At 35.5% G+C, this 22843-nt stretch overlaps 1 protein-coding gene across 2 annotated transcripts in view; it reads right to left on the bottom strand.

Moving 5' to 3' along the window:
• Positions 1 to 22843, bottom strand: part of HOOK3 (hook microtubule tethering protein 3) — an 86631-nt gene that overhangs the window by 43587 nt on the left and 20201 nt on the right. For both annotated transcript variants that reach the window (XM_019742062.3, XM_019742063.3), the window contains exons 6-9: positions 20947 to 21014; positions 14102 to 14164; positions 12594 to 12677; positions 7123 to 7286 (exon numbers count right to left, since the gene is read on the bottom strand). In XM_019742062.3, coding sequence (XP_019597621.1) covers positions 7123 to 7286; positions 12594 to 12677; positions 14102 to 14164; positions 20947 to 21014 — 379 coding nt within the window. The remainder of the gene's footprint in view (positions 1 to 7122; positions 7287 to 12593; positions 12678 to 14101; positions 14165 to 20946; positions 21015 to 22843) is intronic.

Raw genomic sequence — 22843 nt, 5'->3', positions numbered from 1 at the left:
AGGAGACTCACTTCAGATCAGAAAACACACATAGACTGAAAGTGAAGGGATGGAAAAAGATTACTTCATGCAAATAGAAATAAAAAGAAAGCTGAGGTAGCAATACTTATATCAGATGAAATAAACTTTTAAATGAAGACTGTAACAAGACAAAGGAAGGCAGTACATAATGATAAAAGGATGAATCCAACAAGAGGATATAACACTTTTAAACACTGATGCACCCCATGAAGGAGCACCTAAATACATAATTATGAGTGGACATAAAGGGAGAAATTGACAGTACTACAATAATAGTAGGGGACTTTAACACCCCACTTACATCAATAAATAGATCACCCATACAGAAATTCAACAAGGAAACTGGCCTCAAAAACGGGACTGAAATGACACATTAGATCACAAAGATTAATATATATTTATTGAACAGTCCACCCTACAACAGCAGAAACACACATTTTTTTCAAGTGCATATGGAACATTTTCCAGGATAGATCACATGTTAGGTCATAAAACAAGACTCAGTAAATTTAACAAGACTGAAATCATATCAAGTATCTTCTCTGATTACAATGACATGAAACTAGAAATTAATTACAAAAAGAAATACAAACACGTGGCAGCTCAACAACGTGCTACTAAACATGCAATAGATTAATGAACAAATTAAGGAGGAAATAAAAAAATATCTTAAGACAAATGAAAAATGGAAACACAACAATCCAAACTCTTTGGGACACAGAAAAGCATTTCTAAGAGAAAAATTCATTGTGACACAGGCCTACCTCAAGAAACAAAAAAAATCTCAAATAAACAATCTAACCTTACATCTAAAGAAACTAGAAAAAGAACAAACTAAGCCCAAAGTGAGTAGAAGGAAGGAAATAATAAAGATCAGAGCAGAAATAAATGAAAGACACTAAAAAGAGCTATAGAAACTAAGAGCTGGTTCTTTGAAAAGATAAACAAAACAGATAAACCTGCCTGACTCATCAATAAAGAGAGTGCCAAAATAAATAAAATCAGGAAAAAAAATTGACAATCAACCCACAGGAATACAAAGGATTGTAACAGAATACCACGAACAATTATATGCCAAAAATCTGACAACATAGGAGAATGGATAAATTCCTAGAAACATGTAATTTTCTAAGACTAAATCAGGAAAAAGTATAAAATCTGAACAGATTAATTACTAGAAATGAAACTGAATCAATAATCAAAAAGCTCCCAGCAAACAAAAGTATAGGACCAGACAGCTTCACAGGTGAATTCTAGCAAGCATTCAAAGAATCAATAGCTAAACTTCTAAAACTATTCCAAAAAATTAAAAAGGAGGGAAAGCTCCTTAACTCATTCTATGAGGCCAACATTACACTGATACCAAAATCAGATACTACCAAAAAAAGAAAGAAAGAAAGAAAGAAAGAAAGAAAGAAAGAAAGAAAGAAAGAAAGAAAGAAAGAAAGAAAATTACAGGCCAATATCCCTGATGAACATAGATGCAAAAATCCTCAACAATGCATCAAAAAGATCATACACCACAAACACCCCAAATAGCCAAAGCAATCCTAAGAAAAAAGAACACTGCTAGAGGTATCACACTCCCTGACTTGAGCTTGTACTACAGGTCTACAATAATCAAAACAGCATGGTATTGGCAGAAAAACAGACACACAGACCAATGGAATAGAGAACACAGAAATAAAACCACATAAATATGGACAGACAATTTTTGACAAACAAGCAAAAAACATACAATGGAGAAAAGACAGCCTCTTCAATAAATGGTGCTGGCAGAATTGGAAAGCCACGTGCAAAAGAATGAAACTGGACTGCTTTCTGTCACCATGTACACGTGCAAAAGAATGAAACTGGACTGCTTTCTGTCACCAAGTAACAAAATTAATTCAAAATGGATCAAAGATCTAACCATAAGACCTGAAACAATAAACTGCACAGAAGAAAACAGGTACTAAACTTATGGACCTTGGGTTCAAAGAGCATTTTATGAATTTGACTCCAAAGGCAAGGGAAGTAAAAGTTAAATAAATGAATGGGACTGTATCAAACTTAAAAGCTTCTGTGCAGCAAAAGAAACCATCGACAAAATAAAGAGGCAACCAACTGAATTGAATGGGAGAAGATTTTTGCAAACAGCACCTTTGATAAGGGGCTAATATCCAGAATATACAATGAACTCATACAACTCAACAACAAAAAAAACAATCCAATTGAAAAATGGGCGGAGGACCTGAAGAGACATTTCTCCAAAGAGAAGATACAAATGGCAAATAGACATATGAAAAAATGCTCAACATCACTAATCATCAGAGAAATGCAAATAAAAACCACAATGAGATACCACCTCACCCCAGTTAGAATGGCTATCATCAACAAGACAAATAGTAACAAGTGTTGGAGAGGCTGTGGAGAAAAAGGAACCTTCGTACACTGTTGGTGGGAATGCAGATTGGTGCAGCCACTATGGAAGGCAGTGTGGAGGTTCCTCAAAAAATTAAGAATAGAATTACCATATGACCCAGCAATCCCTCTCCTGGGTATCTACTCAAAAAATCTGAAAACATTTATCCATAAAGACATGTGTGCTCCAATACTCACTGCAGCTTTATTTACAGTGGCCAACACATGGAAACAACCAAAATGTCCTTCAGTAGATGAATGGATAAAGAAGTTGTGGTATATATACACAATTCGGCGGTAAGAAAAGATGAAATAATACCATTTGTGACAACATGGATGGATCTTGAGATTATAATGCTAAGTGAAATAAGTGAGACAGGAAAAGTAGAGAACCATATGATTTCATTGATATGTGGGATATAAAACTGAAAACAAAAGAACAAGACAAACAAATGAAGGAACAAAAACTCATAGACATAGATAACAGTTTAGGGGTTACCAGAGGGTAAGGGGGGACAGGGGCTCTAGAAGAGGGTAAACGGGGTCTAATATATGGTGATGGAAAGAGGACTCTGGGTGGTGAACACACAATGTGAGATCTAGATGTATTACAGAATTGTACACCTGAAATCTGTATAACTTTACTAACAACAATCACCCCACTAAACTTTAATTAAAAAAAAATCACAGACCATGATTTAGTGGGATTTATTACAGGGACGCTAGGATGGTTCAACATTCACAAATCAATCAATGTGATACACCATATAAACAAAATGAAGGATAAAAATCATATGATATGAAGAGATGCAGAAAAACATTTGATAAAATTCAACATCCATTTATAATAAACACCAAAAAAAGTGGGTATAGAAGGAACATACCTCAACCTAATAAAGGCCACATATGATAAACCAACAGCTAACATCATACTCAACAGGGAGGAGCTGAAAGCTTTTTCTCTAAGCTCAAGAATAAGACAAGGATGTTCGCTCTCACCCTCTTACACAACACAACACTGACAGTCCGAGTCACAGCAATCAGGTAAGAAAAAGAACTAAAGGTATCCAATTTAGAAAAAAATAAGTAAAAAAATTGTCACTATTCACAGATGGTATACTATATATATAGAAAACCCTAAAGATGCCACCAAAAAACTATTCAAAGTAATAAATGAATTCAGTAAAGTTTCAGGATACAATATTAATATTCATAAATCTGTTGCATTTCTATGCACCAATAACAAAATATCAGAAAGAGAAATCAAGAAAACTTCATTTACAATTGCATAAAAAAAAAACACAACAACAATAAATTTAACCAATGTTGTAAAAGACCTGTATTGTAAAAACTACAAGGCATTGATGAAAGAAAATGAAGAAGACACGAATAAATGGAAAGGTAAACAGTGTTCATGAATCAAAAAAATGAGTATCGTTAAATGTCCATACTACCCACAGCAATCTACAGATTCAATGCAATCCCTAACAAAATACCAATGGCATTTTTCACAGAAGTAGAACAAATAATGCTAAAATTTAATATAGAATCATAAAAGACTGAATAGCCAAAGGAATCTCGAAAACAACAACACAAAAACAAAGTTGGAGGTATCAACAGTCCCTGATTTCATACTATACTACAAAGCTACAGTAATCAAGACAGCATGATACCGGCACACAAACAGACACATATATCAATGGAACAGAACAGAGCCCAGAAATAAACCTACACTTACATGGTCAATTAACCTACGACAAACAAAGCAAGAATATACAATGCGGAAAAGACAGTCTTTTTAATAAATGTTGTTGAGAAAACAGTTACACGCAAAAAAATGAAACTTAGACCACTTTCTCACACTATATACAAACATAAACTCAAAATGGATTCAAGACTTAAATGTAAAGCCTGAAAGCATAAAACTCCTAGAAGAAAACATGTAGTAAACTCTTTGATAGGTCTCAGCAATACTTTTTGGATAGGTCTCCTTGGGCAAAGGCAACAAAAGCAAAAATAAACAAACAGGACTTATAAACTAAAAAGCTTTTGCATAGCGAAGGAAACTATCGCCAAGATGAAAAGCAACCTACTAAATGGGAAGAGATATTTGCAAATAATATATCCGATACGGGATTAATATCCAAAAGATACAAAGAACTCATACAACTCAACATCAAAAAACAATCAATTAAAAAATGGGTAGAGGACCTGCACAGGCATTTCTCCAGACATATGGATGGCCAACAGACACATGAAAAGATGCTCAACATCACTAATTATCAGGGAAATGCAAATCAAAACCATAGTGAGATATCACCTCACACGTTCAGAATGGCTATTATAAAAACAATATAGAATAAGTGTTGGTGAGAATGAGAAAAGAGAGCCCTTATACACTGTTGATGGAATTGCAAATTGGTGCAGCCACTATGGAAAACAGTATGGAGGTTCCTCAAAAAATTAAAAATAGAACTACCATATGACCCAGAAATTCCACTTCTACATATTTATCGAAAGAAAATGAAAACAATAATTTGAAAAGATATATGCACCCCGTGTTCACAGCAGCCTTGTTTATAATAACGAAGATATGGAAGCAAACTAAGTGTCTATCAATAGGTGACTGGATAAAGATGTGGTACATATATACAATAGACTATTACTTAGCCATAAAAAGGAATGTAATCTTGCTATTTGTGACATGAATAGTCCTATAGAGTATTATGTTAAACGAAGTAAGTTGAACAGAGAAAGGCAAATACTGTATGATTTCACTTATTTGTGGAATCTTAAAAAACAAAACAAACATTGAAATAGGAAGAAACTCATTGAGAGAACAAACTAATGGTTGCGGGGTGGGGGATGATGGGTGAAAAGGGGAAAGGGATTAAGTACAAACTTCCAGTTATACAATAAATTACAGGGATGTGATGTATAGCACAGGGATTAGAGTCAATAATGCTGTAGTAACTATGTACAGTGACAGATGGTTACTAGACTTACTGTGGTGATCACTTTGCAAGGGATATAAATGTTGAATCACTATGTTGTACACCTGAAACTAATATAATATTGTATGTCAATTAAAAAAAAAAAACAACTAGCCACAATTTAGAAACAAAAGGGTAAAGTCATACTTAGATTTGATTATACCAATTCTGTGTTAGAAAGTCAAGATGCAGTTCTCCAATCAAGTCAAGAAGAATGGTTCTCAAACTTTGGTCTCAGGATCCCTTTACTGTTAAAATTACTGAGATTCAAAAGAACCTTTGTTCATATAGGTTTTATCTATCAATATTTAATAAACCCTTTATGTTAATACAGACAATATACTGTTGATGAAAAATAAATATTTTTCTAAACAAAAAAGTAAGAAGAGTGGCAAGGTTTTCCATTGTTGTGAGTCAAACAATCTGGTTTAATAAAAGACAGCTGGGTTGTCAGATCTGTTTCCATATTCATTTGTTGTTATGGTTTTTAGGCTAAAGTATATGAAGGAAATCCAGCCTTCCACAGATATGTAGATGGAAATGAGAGGGCCCTGAAGACTCTCAGAGAGGATCTCAGTGAACCTTCAGAGATCCTCAGACCACACCTGGAACTTCTGATGCAGACCACAGGGAATGGATTGTTTCTAAAGTTTCTGAGAAGACTATAAAGTTTTTAAACTTTTTCCTGTTAAGGCAAAAAGAAAAAAAACATCCAGAAACATTTCACTGAGAAATAATAAATGATATGTTTCCATACTAAGTTAGTTGATAAAGTAAAAATCTAATTGATTTAATTTCTTACTATTTTAACACTGGAAATCTGTGACTAAATAAGAAACAGGTTATAACATTTTTTATTAATCACAACAAAATATTTTTATCATACCGCCAAGCCCTTCAATTTTGTGGTTCTGTTTTGTCTAGCAGGACACCAAGTTTTTCCTTTTCTTCTATCTATTCCCTTTCACCATCCATTTGTCAAAGGTTCCTTTTTTCTCTCTTTTGGTCTTTTCCTCTCCCAGAAGATGTGTTTAAAAGACCATCCCATTAAATCAGCTTGCACTTTAAATAAGTCTGTCTCTAGAAATCATGCACCTGGCTTTTTTATTTTGTCTTTAAACTGAGCGCCTGAAAAGCGCACCAATCTCTTTAAATTCTGTGCGAATATCTTTTTAGGGCATTGAACCCTTTAAGAAGATGCACTTTCTTTGAAATCCGTTCCCTGGAGTTTGTGGTTTAATCTCCTTTTTTGTTTTAAAAGTGATTTCAGATTTTGAGTGAATTTCACCTTTCTGATGATTGCTCCAACTCACCCACAAACCCCCTCACTAGTGTAGTTCTGTCGTCCTCTAATTTTCTCCTCAGTCTGCCTTTACTTGCCTCAAAGCACCTGGCAGAACGGGGATGGGACAGGTGTGTGGGATGCGGGGCTGGTGTTCGTTTCTTTCTTTCACTCACAGTTATATTTCAGTTGGTGCATTCTGTCTTCAAATAATATTGAAGATGTAGCTCTGATGATCCTTTGCCAACAGAACTTTTCCTAGATGTGAAGTTATTTTATGTCATGTGGGAACATTTTGAGGAAGTTGTTTATTACACAGCCTCCTTAGTCTGCAGTTACCCAGAAGTCCTAACACTATATTCTTAACTTTAAAAGATAGCTACCAAATTTTTAAAAATCAGATTTTAGTGAGTGGTCTTTTACCTGAATGTCTCTTCTTGGAGCTGTTCTAATTGAGTTTGGAGCTGCAGATGCCTTCTTCCTGCTGGACTGTTAGGATCCTCTATAGAATCAGATTGATTAAGTCTTTCCATTAATACCTGATTCTCTGCCAACAGACTACTTTTCTCTTCTTGCAATGCTGCAACCTGTTAAAATACAGGAAGGCAGCAGTCATTTCTTCCAATTACACTGGTATTAGCATAATCACCTGTGAATTACCATTATAAATTAAAGACTATTTTTAAAGAAGTACAATCAACCTCCACTTAAAACATCTCCATTATTTTGAAATATTGCACAGAGTAATAAGAGTAAGCAAGAATAATTATTTGATATCTGAAAAGACAGTTCAACAAAGGAGATATATGTGGTAACTAAGAACAAAAGGATACTCAGGATTAGTCATTAGGAAATGCAAATTAAACCCACAATGTTGTATCAATAGTTTCCCACTAGAATGCCTAAAATTAAAAAGACAGGCTGTACCAAGTGTACAAATGGAAGCCTCACACATGTCTGGGGAGAATATAAAATGTTATAACCACTCTGGAACAGTTTTGCAATTTCCTAAAAAACTAAACATGAAACTACCACATAACCTAGCCATTCTACTCCTGTTGTCACACAGCTGCCTGCCTGTCTGTCCCCTCGTGCCTACCCCTAAAGAGAGTCTGTGAGACTAATCCTCTCAGGGACTTTGCTTCACCTTTGTGCTTACACCTTATGTCTCCTTGTTTGGCCCCAAAGGATGGCTGGCTAGTCAATGACAGGTAAGATTCCCCAAGAGAGGAACGACCTAAGTCAGGCACAGTCACAAGGGGACCACCAGGAGAGGTGGGCATAAACCCCCCACCCTTCCCCAGTCTAAAGAGAGCATCTGCCTCTGTGGCTGTATTCCTTCCCACAACCTGCTTGGGAAGTGATTCTAGATGTGATAACATCAGTTCTCCATCTCAGCAAGTTTCAGCATAAAGGTTTTGTCCCCTGGGGAAGTACAAACAATTACTAATACATCATGGGACTTTCGGCAGGCAAGCGTGATTGGTTTGAACCAGTTTTCTGGTATGCTGTATGAGACTCATAGACCCTAGAAAAAACAATGCTACTTCCTTTTATGTGAATCAATAAAAGCCACAAGGTGGCCCGATTCGGGGCTCTCAGTCCTTTGAGGCTGTGAGACCCTTGGCCCCTGTTTCAAAACTTTCTTGTTTTCTGTTTCTTTCTTAACCCTTTGCCACCCCTTCTCGTTCTCTCACTGCCCGTGTTGCGCAGGATGCAACGTACTCCTAAGTATTTATTTACTCAAGAGGAATAAAAGCCTACGTCCATACAAAGACTTACAAAGAATGTTTAAATAGTTTCATTGTAATAAACACTAGAAACAACACAAATGTTCATCAACAGGTGAATGAATAAATAATAAATTGTAATCTATCCATACAACAGAATATTCAGAAATAAAAAAGAATGAACTATGATACTGACCAACATAAATGAATCTCAAAATAATAAGTCAGACAAAAAAATAACAACCATATACACCATATGATTCCTCTTATATCCAATTCTAGAAGGTACAATCTAATTTACAGGGACAGAATCAGAGTTGGGGATTTGAGGGGAAATACACAAAGTCATGAGGAAACTTTTGAGGGTGATAGGTTCATTATATTGACTCTGGTGATTTCGCACATTCATTGTATATATGTCGACATGCATCAAAACTGTACACCTTAAATATGAGTAGTTTGCTATATGTTGGTTATACCTCAATAAAGCTGTAAAAACAAAAGTCGCTTGCCATTTCTGATTCTCCTTCCCCCCCACACACACTTCCTTTTGCACTTGCTCTGGCTGGGCTATCGGGCCTACATTCCCCCAAAACTGCTCATTAGGATCACTGCTGACCTCCTGCTACTGCGAGCTCCCCAGAACATCTGACACAACTGATCACATCCTCCTCTTTGAAGCGTTTTCTTCACGTGGTTTACAGGACACCTTACTCTCCTGGTTTCTGCACCAACTCACTTTCTCCTTAGTCAATTCCTCTTAATTTCTCTGCCACTAGAGTATCTCACAGCTTTTCTCTTCTCCATACAGTGATGGCATCCAGTTTCATAGCTGTAAACACCATCTATTCACCGACACCTCGCACATTTCTATTTCTAGCCTGGAACCTGGAACTGGACATCATTTCCACTTGGATGTCTAATAGGCATCTCAAATTTAAACTGTCCAAGTGGAACGCTTAATTATTCCCAACCCTTAGTCCTTCCACAGACTTTCCCATTTCAGTAAATGCTAATTCTATCCTTCCAGTTGCTCATAAGCCTTAACATTTTCTCATCAGATCCACATCCAATCTGCCTGCAGATATCATTGGCTCTACTTCTATCATATTCTGACCACTTCTCACTAGCCCTAAATTCTGAGGACCTAAACCAACACAATGTTTTGCCTAGATTACTTCAATGACCTCGTAGTTTCCTTGGTTTGGCCCTCTCTGTCCTTTAGTCTATTCTCTACACAGCAGCCATAATAATCCATTAAAACAAAACTCAGATGGGTCACATGACTAGTTTAAAATCCTCCAATGGCTTCCCATTTACTCAAAGTCAAAGTCTTTACAAAGGCTTATAAGGCCTCCCCAGACTGATTTCCTCCTTCCCACTCCCTCATACTCCTGCCATCCTCATCTTCCTGCTGTTCCTTGAATACACCAGCCACACTCCCACGTCAGGGCCTTGTGATCAGCCTGTAATGCTCTTTTCCGGAAATCTGGGAGGCTTGCTCTTTTAACCTCTTTAGGATTTTACTAACATGTCACCTTCTCTGGTGCACCTGTACAGACGATCCAATTTAAAACTACTAATTCTTCCTACCCTGGACTCCCTATTCTACCTTCTCTGCTTTATTTATCTCTAGAATACTTATCACCACATAACAGACTATATTTTTATTTTATTGTCTGTCTTCTTTACCAGAATGTAAGCACCTTCAGGGCAGGGATATTTTATCTATTTGTTTCCCCCCCACCCCCATCTTCACTATATCTATAGCAACTAGAACAGTGGACGGATGGTACATACCGTGTCTCCCCAAAAAGAAGACCTAGATGGACAATCAGCTCTAATGTCTTTTGGAGCAAAAATTAATATAAGACCCGGTATTATATTATAATATAATATAATATAATATAATATATTATATTATATTATATTATATTATACCCAGTCTTATAGTAAAACAAAACCGGGTCTTATATTAATTTTTACTCCAAAACAGCATCAGAGCTGATTGTGCATTAGAGGTGATTGTCTGGCTCAGTCTTACTTTTTGGGGAACACAGTAGTAGGTGCTCAGTACCTACCTAATGAATGAATCTCAAATGCCAGCTCTGTAATTTGTCAGATTTCCATAAATGCATGAGTCTTTTCTCAGAATCAAGCTGTAGCTCTATTCTATGCCACTGGTCTACTTCATTTATTTCTGCTTTTTCATTCTTCTTTTTAAAGTAAGTACTTAAGGCTTGAAAACTTAAAAATTTTTAAATTCATTTCTTTGCTACTAATTTCTGACTTTAATTGCACTTTGGTCACAGAGCATGATCTAAAGACACAAATTCTTTGAAATTTTATTGAGAATTGCTTTATAATCTGATATATAGTCAATTTATATGAAGGCTAAATGTGCAATACAAAATTTAGCACTAGACTTAACAGACTAGCAAATGTTGCTAAAATATTTTAATTCAATATTATTTGGCAGAAATTCTTTTCCCAAACACAGAAAAGGGAGACTAAAAATAACACATAAACATGGTTTCAGAAAAAACTCAAAGCAAAAGGGCTTATAATGAAAAGCTACAGTTTCCTGTTGAGTTTTTCCACTTCCAAGAGACAACTAGTTTTAACTGTTCCTAATTTTACTGTTTTTCGTTGTTACTTTACATCTCTTAATATGTTATGTACCACTATTTCTTGATTTATCAACCTTAGACGTTATCTAGTGATTCTTTCTGATATGTTAAATTATAACAACTTGTGCCATCCCTTCTTTCCACAAATATAGTTATATCACTATTCTTACTTCCTTCACCTCTGAAATTTAAAATAACTACTCATTGACTCTTTGCACTCAATCACCCGCCATTCACTCACTCAAATATTCATTGTATGCCCACTACATGCTAGGCACTGCTGCTATTTTCTATGTGCAAGGCATACTATGATGAATAAAGCAGAGGAAGTTCTTACTCGTATATAAGTTACATATTCAAAACAAATCATATTAAATATATCAACAGAAACATAGTAAGAAAGTAAATTAATAAGTACATGCAAAAACTAGAGTGAAAAGTGCAATGTAGAGGGTTAAAATAAGAGTAACATGAGAGACTGGAGATTACTTTAGATTGGCTAACCATGGAAGAACTTTTCAAGGAAGTCTAATTTAGTAGTTGGCACATCTAATGAATACTTTATGATAAATAAATCAAGTAATTCTGAGCCGAGACTGGATGACAAGGAACCAGCCATGTAATGACCGTTGCCCCACACAAGTGGGTCTTGACTCCCTTCTTGGTAAGACAAGAACATTAGTGGGCCTACTCTTCATCGTCACCCCTGTCCTATTCTAAGCCTCAACTTCTACCATCTGTACCTTATTTTTATAATAACATTTCTCTATAGGATGATTCTAAATGTTGAAAATCAACAAAGTTTACATTATTACATTAGAGATCACATTATTATTATTGTACTAGTACTGTTTTCTGCAAAGCTAAGTGTGTTACAGGGCTATCCTTTCTCTTCTCATAACCTCTGCAACCCTGCCACTCACTTTGGAAACTGTCTATGCCAGGGATTGATACACATTTTTGTAAATAATCAAACAGTGAATATTTTAGGCTTTGAGGCCAAAGGTCTCTGTGGCAAGTACTCAACTCTGTCATTGTAGCATGAAAACAGTCACAGACTACCTATCAATGAATGAGTGTGGCTGTGCTACAATAAAACTTTATTTACAAAAACAGATGGCAAGCTGTATTGCCAATACCAGTGTATAACTTAAATTTATATTATCAAAGATAATATTTATATTCTGCTTGTAAATTTAATCAACTCTATTTAATTTTATAACTCTTAGCATTTGTGTAGTTAAATTCTAAAATTTGAAAAGCAATTACTAGCACTTACATTATGAGTAACTATCACTTACTACATAACCCAACAAGTGTGCTGATCATACTTCGTCAAGCAATGCATCCAAAGCAATGATCAACTGTGCCTTTTAAAGTAAAATGCTTCCAGTATAAAATATTATGAACTGTTTTACTTTTTTTTGAAATTAGGGTTGCATTGCAGTTAAACTGTACTGTATGGCAGTACATAGTACGTTTGGTATTTGCAGTGGTGCAATTCAAACCGGTGGTCACAGAACAGACTTCTTACCTGCATATCCAATTCATGGCATCTTTGAGCAATTTCTTCCTTTGCTGACAAAGCTTCATTTAGTTCCTCTGTAGTTTTCTTCAACTTGTTAAAAACAAAGAGATACAATAAACATTTCAATATGAAGTAGCAACAATTAATAATTACATTTGTACAACATAGAATTAAAAATTTTCCCCCTTTTTCTTTCTGAGGGACAGGGAGAAATCATAAACCCTTCTGCAAGAGTCAAAAGAAGGCACTTCTAGTTTTAAATATCTGTTAGTCCTAACTCTTGTCTTTTCTGTACTTTGAATTTGGTTCTTTTCTCCTATCAAGTTTTCTTACACACCGTCTATCTGGGATACTTGGTTCTTGGTAATGTTGATTGTGTAATAAATGAGAAATTTTACCTTAGTATAGTATGTATGTGCTAGAGGATAAGGTTTCAATTGCTAAAATATACAGTAGTATATTTCACTACAAGTTTCTGGTCATATTAAACCTTTGTTAATTTATCAGTTTTAAAATAAAATATTTTTATTATTCTGATTCTAAACACAAACCAAACATTCCCAAGTTGTGTTCCACTATTACATAAACTGTAAGTATGAATAAAATAATTACAATTAATCAATTGATTAATCACTTAATTTTTAAAAAGAAAAATGGATTAAAATAAAATTATATTGGTTTTTCACTTCATGTGACCAAACCTCTGTGTAATACAGATACCAAAAAAATGCATTCAGGGTAACAACTTTAAAACCAAACAACACAAAGTAAGGAAAAGACAAATTACAACTTAGGTTAAAATTATAGCATGTACAAACACTTAGAAACCGTGTGGGAAAAATGCAAGAAGACAAAGACCTGAAAGATTTTTGTTCATACTTTGGAACAGACGTCCCAAAATCGCTGGAACACAGAAAATGACAATGTAACTAACAGTATTTTATCAAAAGCAATAATTAAAATTACAAAATAACTTTTCCAGTAAAACCATTAAGAATACATTGAAGAGTTCTTTTAAAAATAGAGTAGCAGTTCCTTAGTGCATTTAAGTATCTACTGACAGGTTGTTCATGTATTCACAACAGTGAAGGGTCGAGAAGACATCCTCAATTGAAGAATAATGTGAGACAAAAAGCAAAATATCTTTTGTATCGTAAGTAAATCATAAAATGATTTATGCCAATGGAAAATGCATGCCATTTTCCAAGAATGCATCCATTGTGTTAAATGTGACATGCAGAAAGATTTCACAAATGGAAAAGAAAATGATAGAAAACACAAATTACAATAAGTTAAACACGTTAATTTATTTTAAAGTGGGTTATGCAACAATACTAATTACAAATTTAATTACAAATGTGTAACACCATGACTAAAGTGGCGTACGTTCTTAAATTTTAGAATTATACCAACATATTTCATAAGCAATTTCAACCGAAACATTCTTGTAATTAATATCTAAAGTTTATCCTTTTTAAACTTTGCATGGATCAAAACAACGTAAAATTAGATACCTGGCGATCAAGGTCAACATAGGCATCATTTCCAGCAGAGACGGGAGATTCTTTACTCATTAGCTGAAATTAAGATTTAAATGATTATAATTAAGAGGCAAAAAGACATTCTATATATTTACACAATTAACATGAACACCCAGCCACTACAGAATTATAAAAGTTAAAATTAAAATACAAATGTAAAACGAACATTTTCTTATACATTAAAGCTTTTCACTCAGGAACTTTTTTCACTCCAGGATAATGACTTAAAATTAGAGGTCTAAGTCTGATGCTCATTTTCATTGTAGGCCTGCCCAATCACAAGAATCAAGTATTATTAATACTTACTCTTATCACCAAAAGACAAGTCTTTTAAGTTAAAAATGTGGCTAAATATTTAAAAATATTGACTTTTCCATAAAAAATGGCAACGCCAAGTAATTCTAAAAAATAAATGTGGGCAACATCAATATTAGCTAAAATTCACTGGTTAATGTTTAATAATAACACAGGCACTCACAAATCTATGCCATAACAGCTCTCGCCCTTGTATTGCAAAGATGCAAAGAGAGAAGATTCAAAGGGTGTGTGAGCGTTTCGGGTAGAAGGGGATAAAATTCTAACTGTGATAAATGTCAGGTGCAGATTCAAATGGTCCCAAATTTCTGTTGTTTCCTTCTATGTTCTGTCTAAAGGACAAAAAGAGGGGGACAGTTAGAAATGTGGGGATGTACTACCATGTTTCCCCGAAAATAAGACCTAGCCGGACAATCAGCTGTAATGCATCTTTTGGAGCAAAAATTAACGTAAGACCAAGGGGTCTTACGTTAATTTTTGCTCCAAAAGATGCATTAGCCCCGATTGTCCGGCTAGGTCTTATTTTCAGGGAAACACGGTATTCAGAGATCTTGTAATTGCCACCTTCATCCCACTCTCTAGAGAATGAAATGTTATGCTCAGTTGTACCTTTTTCTCTATATCAGCGGTTCTCCAAGTAAGGCACCCAACCTAACAGCATCAGCATTGCCTTAGAGCTTGTCAATTCTTGGGTGCCCACCCAGATTTACTGAGTCAGAAACCCTGGGGTTAGGGCCCACCAACCTGTTTAGTAAGTCCTCCAGGTGATTCTGTGGCATTCTGAAATTTGAGACTCACTGTTTTATATTAATGTAATGAGGAGAGTTGAAAAAGGGTGAAAAAAATCTCAGGAAGAGTACAAAATACTGGCTTCAATTTTATTTATGCTCTTATTGTGAGAATATTAATAAAAAGATTTTAAGACTTTTCTTCCAGCTCAAAAAACAATACCCATTGTAGGGAAGATAAAATTCAGAAAAAACAAAGAGGAAAAAAAAATTGTTCTACCATGCAGAAGCAATCATCTTCATAATTTTGAAATATTTGATTCAAGAAGCTACCTATGCCAACCAGAGGCCTAGCACAGTTCAAGTAAGAAAGACATTAAAGTGTGATAAGGGCAGGGGCAGACTATTCAGAGAAGTATCTAATTCAGAGGTAGGTAGCAGAAGAGAGTGGAAGTGTTTTCTTCCAGTCTTTTTCCTTTTCCCATTGTTAACAGTTTAGACCTTATCACCCGTGAATAAAAACCCAGCTATCCCACTCTCTGAATAAGACCTTCTCTTATTCTAGTTCTCTCATTCAATACTATATCTACCGTGTTTCCCCGAAAATAAGACCTAACCAGAAAATAAGCCCTAGCGTCATTTTTCAGGATTACATCCCCTGAACATAAAAACCCCAATGCGTCTTTTGGAGCAAACCTTAATGTAAGACCCGGTCTTATTTTGGGGAAAACAGGGCAGTGTATTTGTTCCTCAACTGCATGGAGGTTTCCACTCCCCATTCCTTTCTTTCTCCATGTTTCAGTCAGAGTCTATCATTCTTACATTCACTTCATTCCTTTCTTTGCTTAGACTCTAGTGAACATTATTGTTTTGCTGCCTAAATCCCCTTCCCTCTGCTAACATCATCATATTTTTAGGAACCTCACCCTTCCTACTTTAGCTTCTGGGGTTCATCACTTGTTTAATCAATTACCTTCTTTTTCCAACCTAGATTCCATGGTCTATTACTTTGATGACTTTCATCAATATAATCAATTCTTCTCTTACCTCGATTCCTTCTTCTGGCAAAACCTCAATCCAAGATCAATCCAACTACTGGCCATACACTGACTGCTAAGTACTGACAGAGTAAAACATTTTTTTTAAATCATAAAACACTATTGATACATAGTGTCCAATCTCAACTGGAACTTCAAAGTTGCCCAAAAAGTAGTTATGCTTCCCCAGTAAGCAGTCTCTTTATTCCCTTTAGAGATTATTCTAAACTTTTCCTGTTTCTCAAACCTCACCAACTCCCCAACACTCTTCATCAGAAAACCTTGCCTCCAGATAAGAATTGCCCATATCTTAATCTGCAAAACTGGCAACATTTATGCCCATCCTTTCCTTCTTCAATCTTGTTATAATACAAGTGTTATTCTTCCCAACCAAGGCAATCCCTCCACTAGAGCTCTCCACCCAGTCTTTTCCCAGCTTCTCATAGACCCTGTTCCATTTGTCATCCTCTCTCTTACATCTCAATTTCTATCTTTCTCTTCCTTGTGGCTTCTTCCTATCAGCATTTAAATAGTTAAAATACTGTCATTTACTTGTCTCCCATTCACATTTCTCCAAGGAAGATAACAAACACATGAAAATATGTTCAACATCATTATCCTTTGGGGAAATGCAAACAAGCCACAGTGAAATACCACTTCACAACCACTAGGATTGCTATTATCAGAAAGATAAACAATAACAAGGGTTAACAAGAAGATGGAGAAATTAGAATCCTAGTGTGTTGCTGGTGGGAACTTCAAATGGTTCAGGACCTGTGGAAAACAGACTGGCACTTCCTCAAAAAGTTAAATACAGAATTACTATATGACCCAGCAATTCAATTTCTGGGTATATATTCAAATGAATTAAGAACCGGTGTTTAAAAACAAAACTAATAAAAAACCCGTACACTCATGTTCAAAGCAGCATTATTCACAATAGCCAAAAGGTGGGAAAAACCCAAATGTCCATCCACTGAATGAATATGTTTTTAAAATGTGGTATATCCATACAATGGAATATTATTCTGCCATAAAAAGGAATGAAGTATTGATACATGCTACAACATAACCTTGAAAACATTATGCTAAATGAAAAAGCCATACACAAAAGGGCACATAGCATATGACTCCAGTCAAATGAAATATCCAGAATAGGGAAATCCACAGAGACAGACAGCAGATTACTGGTTGCCGGGGGCTGGAGGAGGAGGAAACGAGGACTGCCTGTTTAATGGGTACAGGGTTTCCTTCTGTGGTGATGAAAAAGTTCTGGAACCAAATAGTGGTAATGTTTACACAATATTATCAACGTACTAAAATGTCACTAACGGCAAATTTTATGTTATGTGTATTTTACCACAATAAAAAAATAAAGACATCAATACAATGTGCTTTTAAAAAAAAGTTTACCATCTAACAAAAGCTCTTCTTTAATCCCATAATTTTACCCAGCTACCCTCCGTCCTCCTCATAAATCCAATCACTCACCAAACTGACTGATTCAAGTTCTGATAATTTTCAATCTGCCACTGACTGCTGTAACGTACTTCGAGCTTCCATCCTTCTTCACTGGATAATTACTAATGTTAACTGCTCTCTTTTGCTAGTTTTACCTCCAATCCATTCTTCTCATTGCACATATTTTCTCTGACACAGACTTCAATGTATTTTCTCTTTAAAAATCTATTAATTGATTTCCAAAACTTCACACTTGAACAAAACTGCTCAATATCCTAATGACCTCATGTCTCTTGTTTCGTCTCTGAGCACTTTCTACCTCACAATGTTTGCTATAGGCATTCTTCTTTCATTACCTCCAACATGCCATGCAGATCTTGCTTTCTCTTGCCTCCTGGATTTAGAACAATTTTTGCCCCTTCCTTACCTCATCTCGTCCTTGAGTGCTCAGTCTAGATGCAGCTTTCTCTGAGAAGCCTTCCCTAATATCCCCAACCTGAGTTAGATACTCTGTTGAGGTACTTATATTTTTCTCATCATGACACTTTTCATTCTGAATGCTTTGAATGTATCTGAATTGCTTGTTTAGCCATTTCTGCCATGACTTACACTTTCTGAGGCAAGAGATCATGTCTATTTTTTTCATGGTTGTACCCATAATGCCTACCACAGCTCCTGGTGCACTCTAGTGCTCAACAAATATTTGCTATGAATAAAAGGCATATGCACATAATAAATACATAACCTACTCTGTGGACAGAAAAAGGGCCACAGGATAAACCTGACAAGATCAGGAGACTGAAAATAACCATACACGATGGCATGAACATAAAAATTCCTAAGGTGGGCCATAATAAGAAGTCACATCTAGCCTGTAGCTTCCTTGGCAAAGGTCAATCTTTACCTTAAATGAGCCTGCATATTGTCTTTTTGCATCTAAGATAACAGTGCCCTTGGAACGTCAGTAATCCCTTTTTCTGGACCAGAGCAGAAAACTACAGAATCCCTCATTGTTATTCTTGTCCAGATTATCATCTCTATGTGCTGTAAAAAGTGAACTATTAACTATCGTGTACCCACCCATGTAAAAGAAGTACCTGTCTCTCCAATTTACTTTTATCCAATCCCAGAGATTCCCCCCGCCCCTTTGCTTTCTCCCACTCGCTTAGTCTATCACCAATGGATTTCATGTAACCTTCCTCCTTTGATTCTAAGTATAAAATAAGCTGCAAACTGCCATTTTGCGGGGCATTTTCTCAATCCGTTGAGATTTTGCTTCCTGGCAATTGTCGTCAGTCTTATAAGCTTTCTCTTAGACTGAATGTTTTTTCATGGACAATTCTTAAAATCTAATTGTACATACAATTTTATACATTGCCTTGTTCACTTGACATTTTAAATGCTTTGCCGTTGTCGTAAGATACCTTTTTTAAACACTCATGACCTTGTATCTGACATGATATAAAGGAGTACAACACTTTTTCAAGATGCACCAGTTTACCCTCCGACCATCAGTGCTGACTGCCAAACTGATCATCTTTTAAAAGCTCTGCGATTTTGAAAGGGCCTGCGTAATCAAGTATTTGGCTGGCCTTTGTCCCCAGTTTCTGGGAGGTAGCCTCTAAATCTCTGGAATTTCCTCACTGATAAAGAATGTCTTTGTTATTCATGATGGGCCCCTAGATAGTTTAAGCTGAGGAAATGGCTCCAGTTGGGGGCTGGCCATGTCAGAAAAACCAACCTCGTGTTACAGGGTTGGGGCTTTGAGCCATTTGGTATTAGCCAGACCTGGGAGAAAAGAGGGCTGGAAACTGAGTGCAACCCCAGGGCCAATAATTCAATCAATCATATCTACATAACGAAACCCCAATAAAAACTCTGGACAAGGCAACTCTGGAGAACTGCCTTGTTTGAAGGTACTTGGCATATTGCCACACATTAATGTGCTCAGAGGGTGACGTGTCTTGATTGCATGGGGAAGGGATAACAGAAAGATTGCATTAAGGACCCTCCCAGACCTCACTCTATGCATTGTAGAGGGGGATAGTTCTGATTTGTGTTCTTTAGCTATAATAAAACTGTCATCATCCTGAGTTTTTAATCATTCTAATGAATCATCAAACCTGAGGGTGTAGAAATTTCTGAATTTAGTCAGTTGGTCAGATTAAAAAAAAAAAAAAGCTTTATCATAATTTGCATTTAGCATTTCTTTTTGTCTGCTATATTTTTTTCTATACCGTTTTCTAGTTCCCTTAAGGGATTCTTCCACTGCTTTTATGATTAAAAACATTCTCATATCCTTAGATCAACCAGTTATTAATCTGTATTTTATTTTTACTTTTATAGTTTTACGTTTTACATTTGCTGGAATTCAGGACATGCTACCCCAAAACATGGCACCTTGGCACATAAAATATTTCAAGCTGAAGGAATCTGAGAAACAGCAGGCGCAGGCAAGATTTTCTGAACTTCCCCCGAAGCAGGTCATAAGATCCTCACATGAGAGGTGCCTTTCCTATACTCAAGAGAAAAGGAGCAGCCTTACCTTGGAAGACAGAGAGATGCTGAAAGGAATCTGAATGAACAGCACTTGCTGTTTCCCCCAGTTTACTACACTTAGCTCAAGCCCTTTTTTGCCTTATCACAGTTTTCCATGATTCTCCACTCTTTATCACACTTAGCATTAAAACACTCAAGTTTAAATACTTCTTTGGTCTTCATTTCCTTATGAAGGCTCTTGTGTCATGTAAAACTTGTATTAAATAAATTTTTATGTTTTCTCTTATTAATGTCTTTTGTTACAGAGGCCCCAGCAGAGAACTTGGAAGGGTAGAGGAAAAAGATATTTTTCTTCCCCCATAGTTTCAATAAAAATATTCATCTAGACATCTACAAATTGCTTTGGGTATGGTTGGAGTTAAAGACCCATTTTCTGCCAAACAAGAAACCAATAGTTAAGCATGAGGCAGACTGCTGGTTTAAGACGGAAATTATTTATAAAGGCTTTAGGAATTAGTCCACTATTCCTAGTTCATTAGGGCATTTTTTTAAAAATTGGGACTAGTTACTGAATATCTATACCTGTAAGATAAATGTTTAAGATTTAAATGAATATGATTTTCTTTAATAAAAAAGAGACAAGCTGTATCACAAGTATAAAGAAAAAATTCTCACACAATGAGAATTTCTTTTTAAAATTTCTACTTCTATTATTTAAACTCATGTTTGCTCCTTTAATTTCTCACAAACTGTAAGCACAAAGCTCCAACGTACGTACCTCTTGAATGGCTGTCATGACAACATGTTGAACAGATTCTTCCATCATCATAATGGCTTGGATGTACTCTGAAAACAAGAACAATCTGGAATGTCACTGTTCAAGTTAAAGATAGCCAAGGGAGTAAAGGCTAACACACTTCATGAATTCTTATGACTAGTTTCCAGTGTTTTGATTCTTCCTAGGCATTATTCATATATAATTAAACATATGTGCCATAGGTAAAGGCTGAAAATCACAGTATTTATCTTTCCTTAATATGTCAACCACACTCACCTCAAACCACCCCTTATAAAGTTGACGCTACAGCTAAAGGTCACCGGAAAGCACACTTTCAGGAATGTAAAACAATGAAATGGTAAAGCCTACAGCCAAGGTGGAAAGGCTCCATACGAGTATCACCATTCTTAAAATCTAAAAATCAGTTTACTTTCACATTATTCTTTGCTATATGTTAAAAAACTTTAAAGTCTATGCTTTATTCTTATGTGACATAAACGCAATGAATTGTGTATAATCCCAACCTTAATATTTTCCACTATAAGAAAGAAAAACTTAGAAACTAATACCATAATTAAATAAATATCGGATAACCCTGGGCTTTAATATGATGACCCACATCTCTAATAAGCTCAAGCACCAACTTCATCAATCTTATCTTCACCCCTGCCAAAAATAAAAATCTCTCAGCTGTCGCTGTCAGTATTGACAAAGTTGAAAAAAAGACTTCTTGCCTTCTAAAAAGCCGTGGAAGTAGTTTTCATTATTTTCAAACCCAACAATGGATGACGAAAGTGGCATTAAGCATAAAATAATAAGCCAGCTGGATTCCAACAAATATGATAAATGTTTTATAAGAAACATTTAAAAGGATAAAATAACTAGGAAGTTTTAGCCTCAACCTGCCATACATCCAAAAAATAAACACCAAGAACTGGTCTCAGAACTCTAAGTATTATATGAAAGAGTCTACTGTGAAATTGTTAGTGACCTTTTGGCAAGAGACTCATGTCTTTGGAAGGTCAAACTGTAATCCTTTGCTTGAGAGATAACTTGTTTAAAAAAAAAAAAAAAAGTATTTTGACAGCACATTAAATTATGACATTGACATTCTTGCTGTGAATGCCAAGGTTTTTAGTTCATCAAAAAACATTTTTTGAAATATTGTCGTAAGGATACTTTATACCCAATCAAATGTGTGGTTAAACATATAAATATACACAACACACTTAAGTCAAAGGCATTGTTCTTAGGTCAATAGTAGGAATAAGTCATAACCACTATTTAGTTAAAAACTAAACAAACAAAAAAAACCAAGACCTTTAGTCTAAGCTCATTTTTTTGTTTTGCTTGTTAATGAGGAACACCCTATCAGTGTTGGAATGCAAGGAAGTGCTTGTAGATTTTCTGTTCAAAGGTACCAAACACAGAATTCCAAGGCTGTGGAATAAATGGCATGGCTAGAATGACTAAATAGCCCTCAAAATAAAGACTGTGAACATGGAAGAGAAGAAGCAGTGGCACTGATAATGGGGAAGGAAAACTTAATGACAGCCTACTGGAAGTGAAGAAAATCACAGTGGGAATAAGGAGGTTAGGAAGTTATTAGTAAGGTGTGAGAGGGGAAGCGTTAGTTAAGAAGCGGTGTTGCCACGTCAAGGCCCTTCCCCGCGAACACCGTAAAATGCCAAATGATAAAATGATGATGAGAACTACATTAATGTACCACTTTTTAAAAAATAATTTACAAATTTTAAAAGTCCAAATACAAGTACATATGATTGTTAAGTGCAGATCTACTATGAGGCAATGCTAGAGAATAAGGTATGCTTTGTCAAAGAGTGTATCATGAAAACAGCTTTTAGGTTGAAAATTTACAGCAGTTTCATATAAAGAG

The sequence above is a fragment of the Rhinolophus sinicus genome, chromosome 16 (assembly GCF_057876585.1).
Source record: "Rhinolophus sinicus isolate RSI-liver-muscle chromosome 16, RSI-T2T, whole genome shotgun sequence".
Lineage (NCBI taxonomy): Eukaryota > Metazoa > Chordata > Mammalia > Chiroptera > Rhinolophidae > Rhinolophus > Rhinolophus sinicus.
This window is presented reverse-complemented; position numbering and strand designations above follow the sequence as displayed.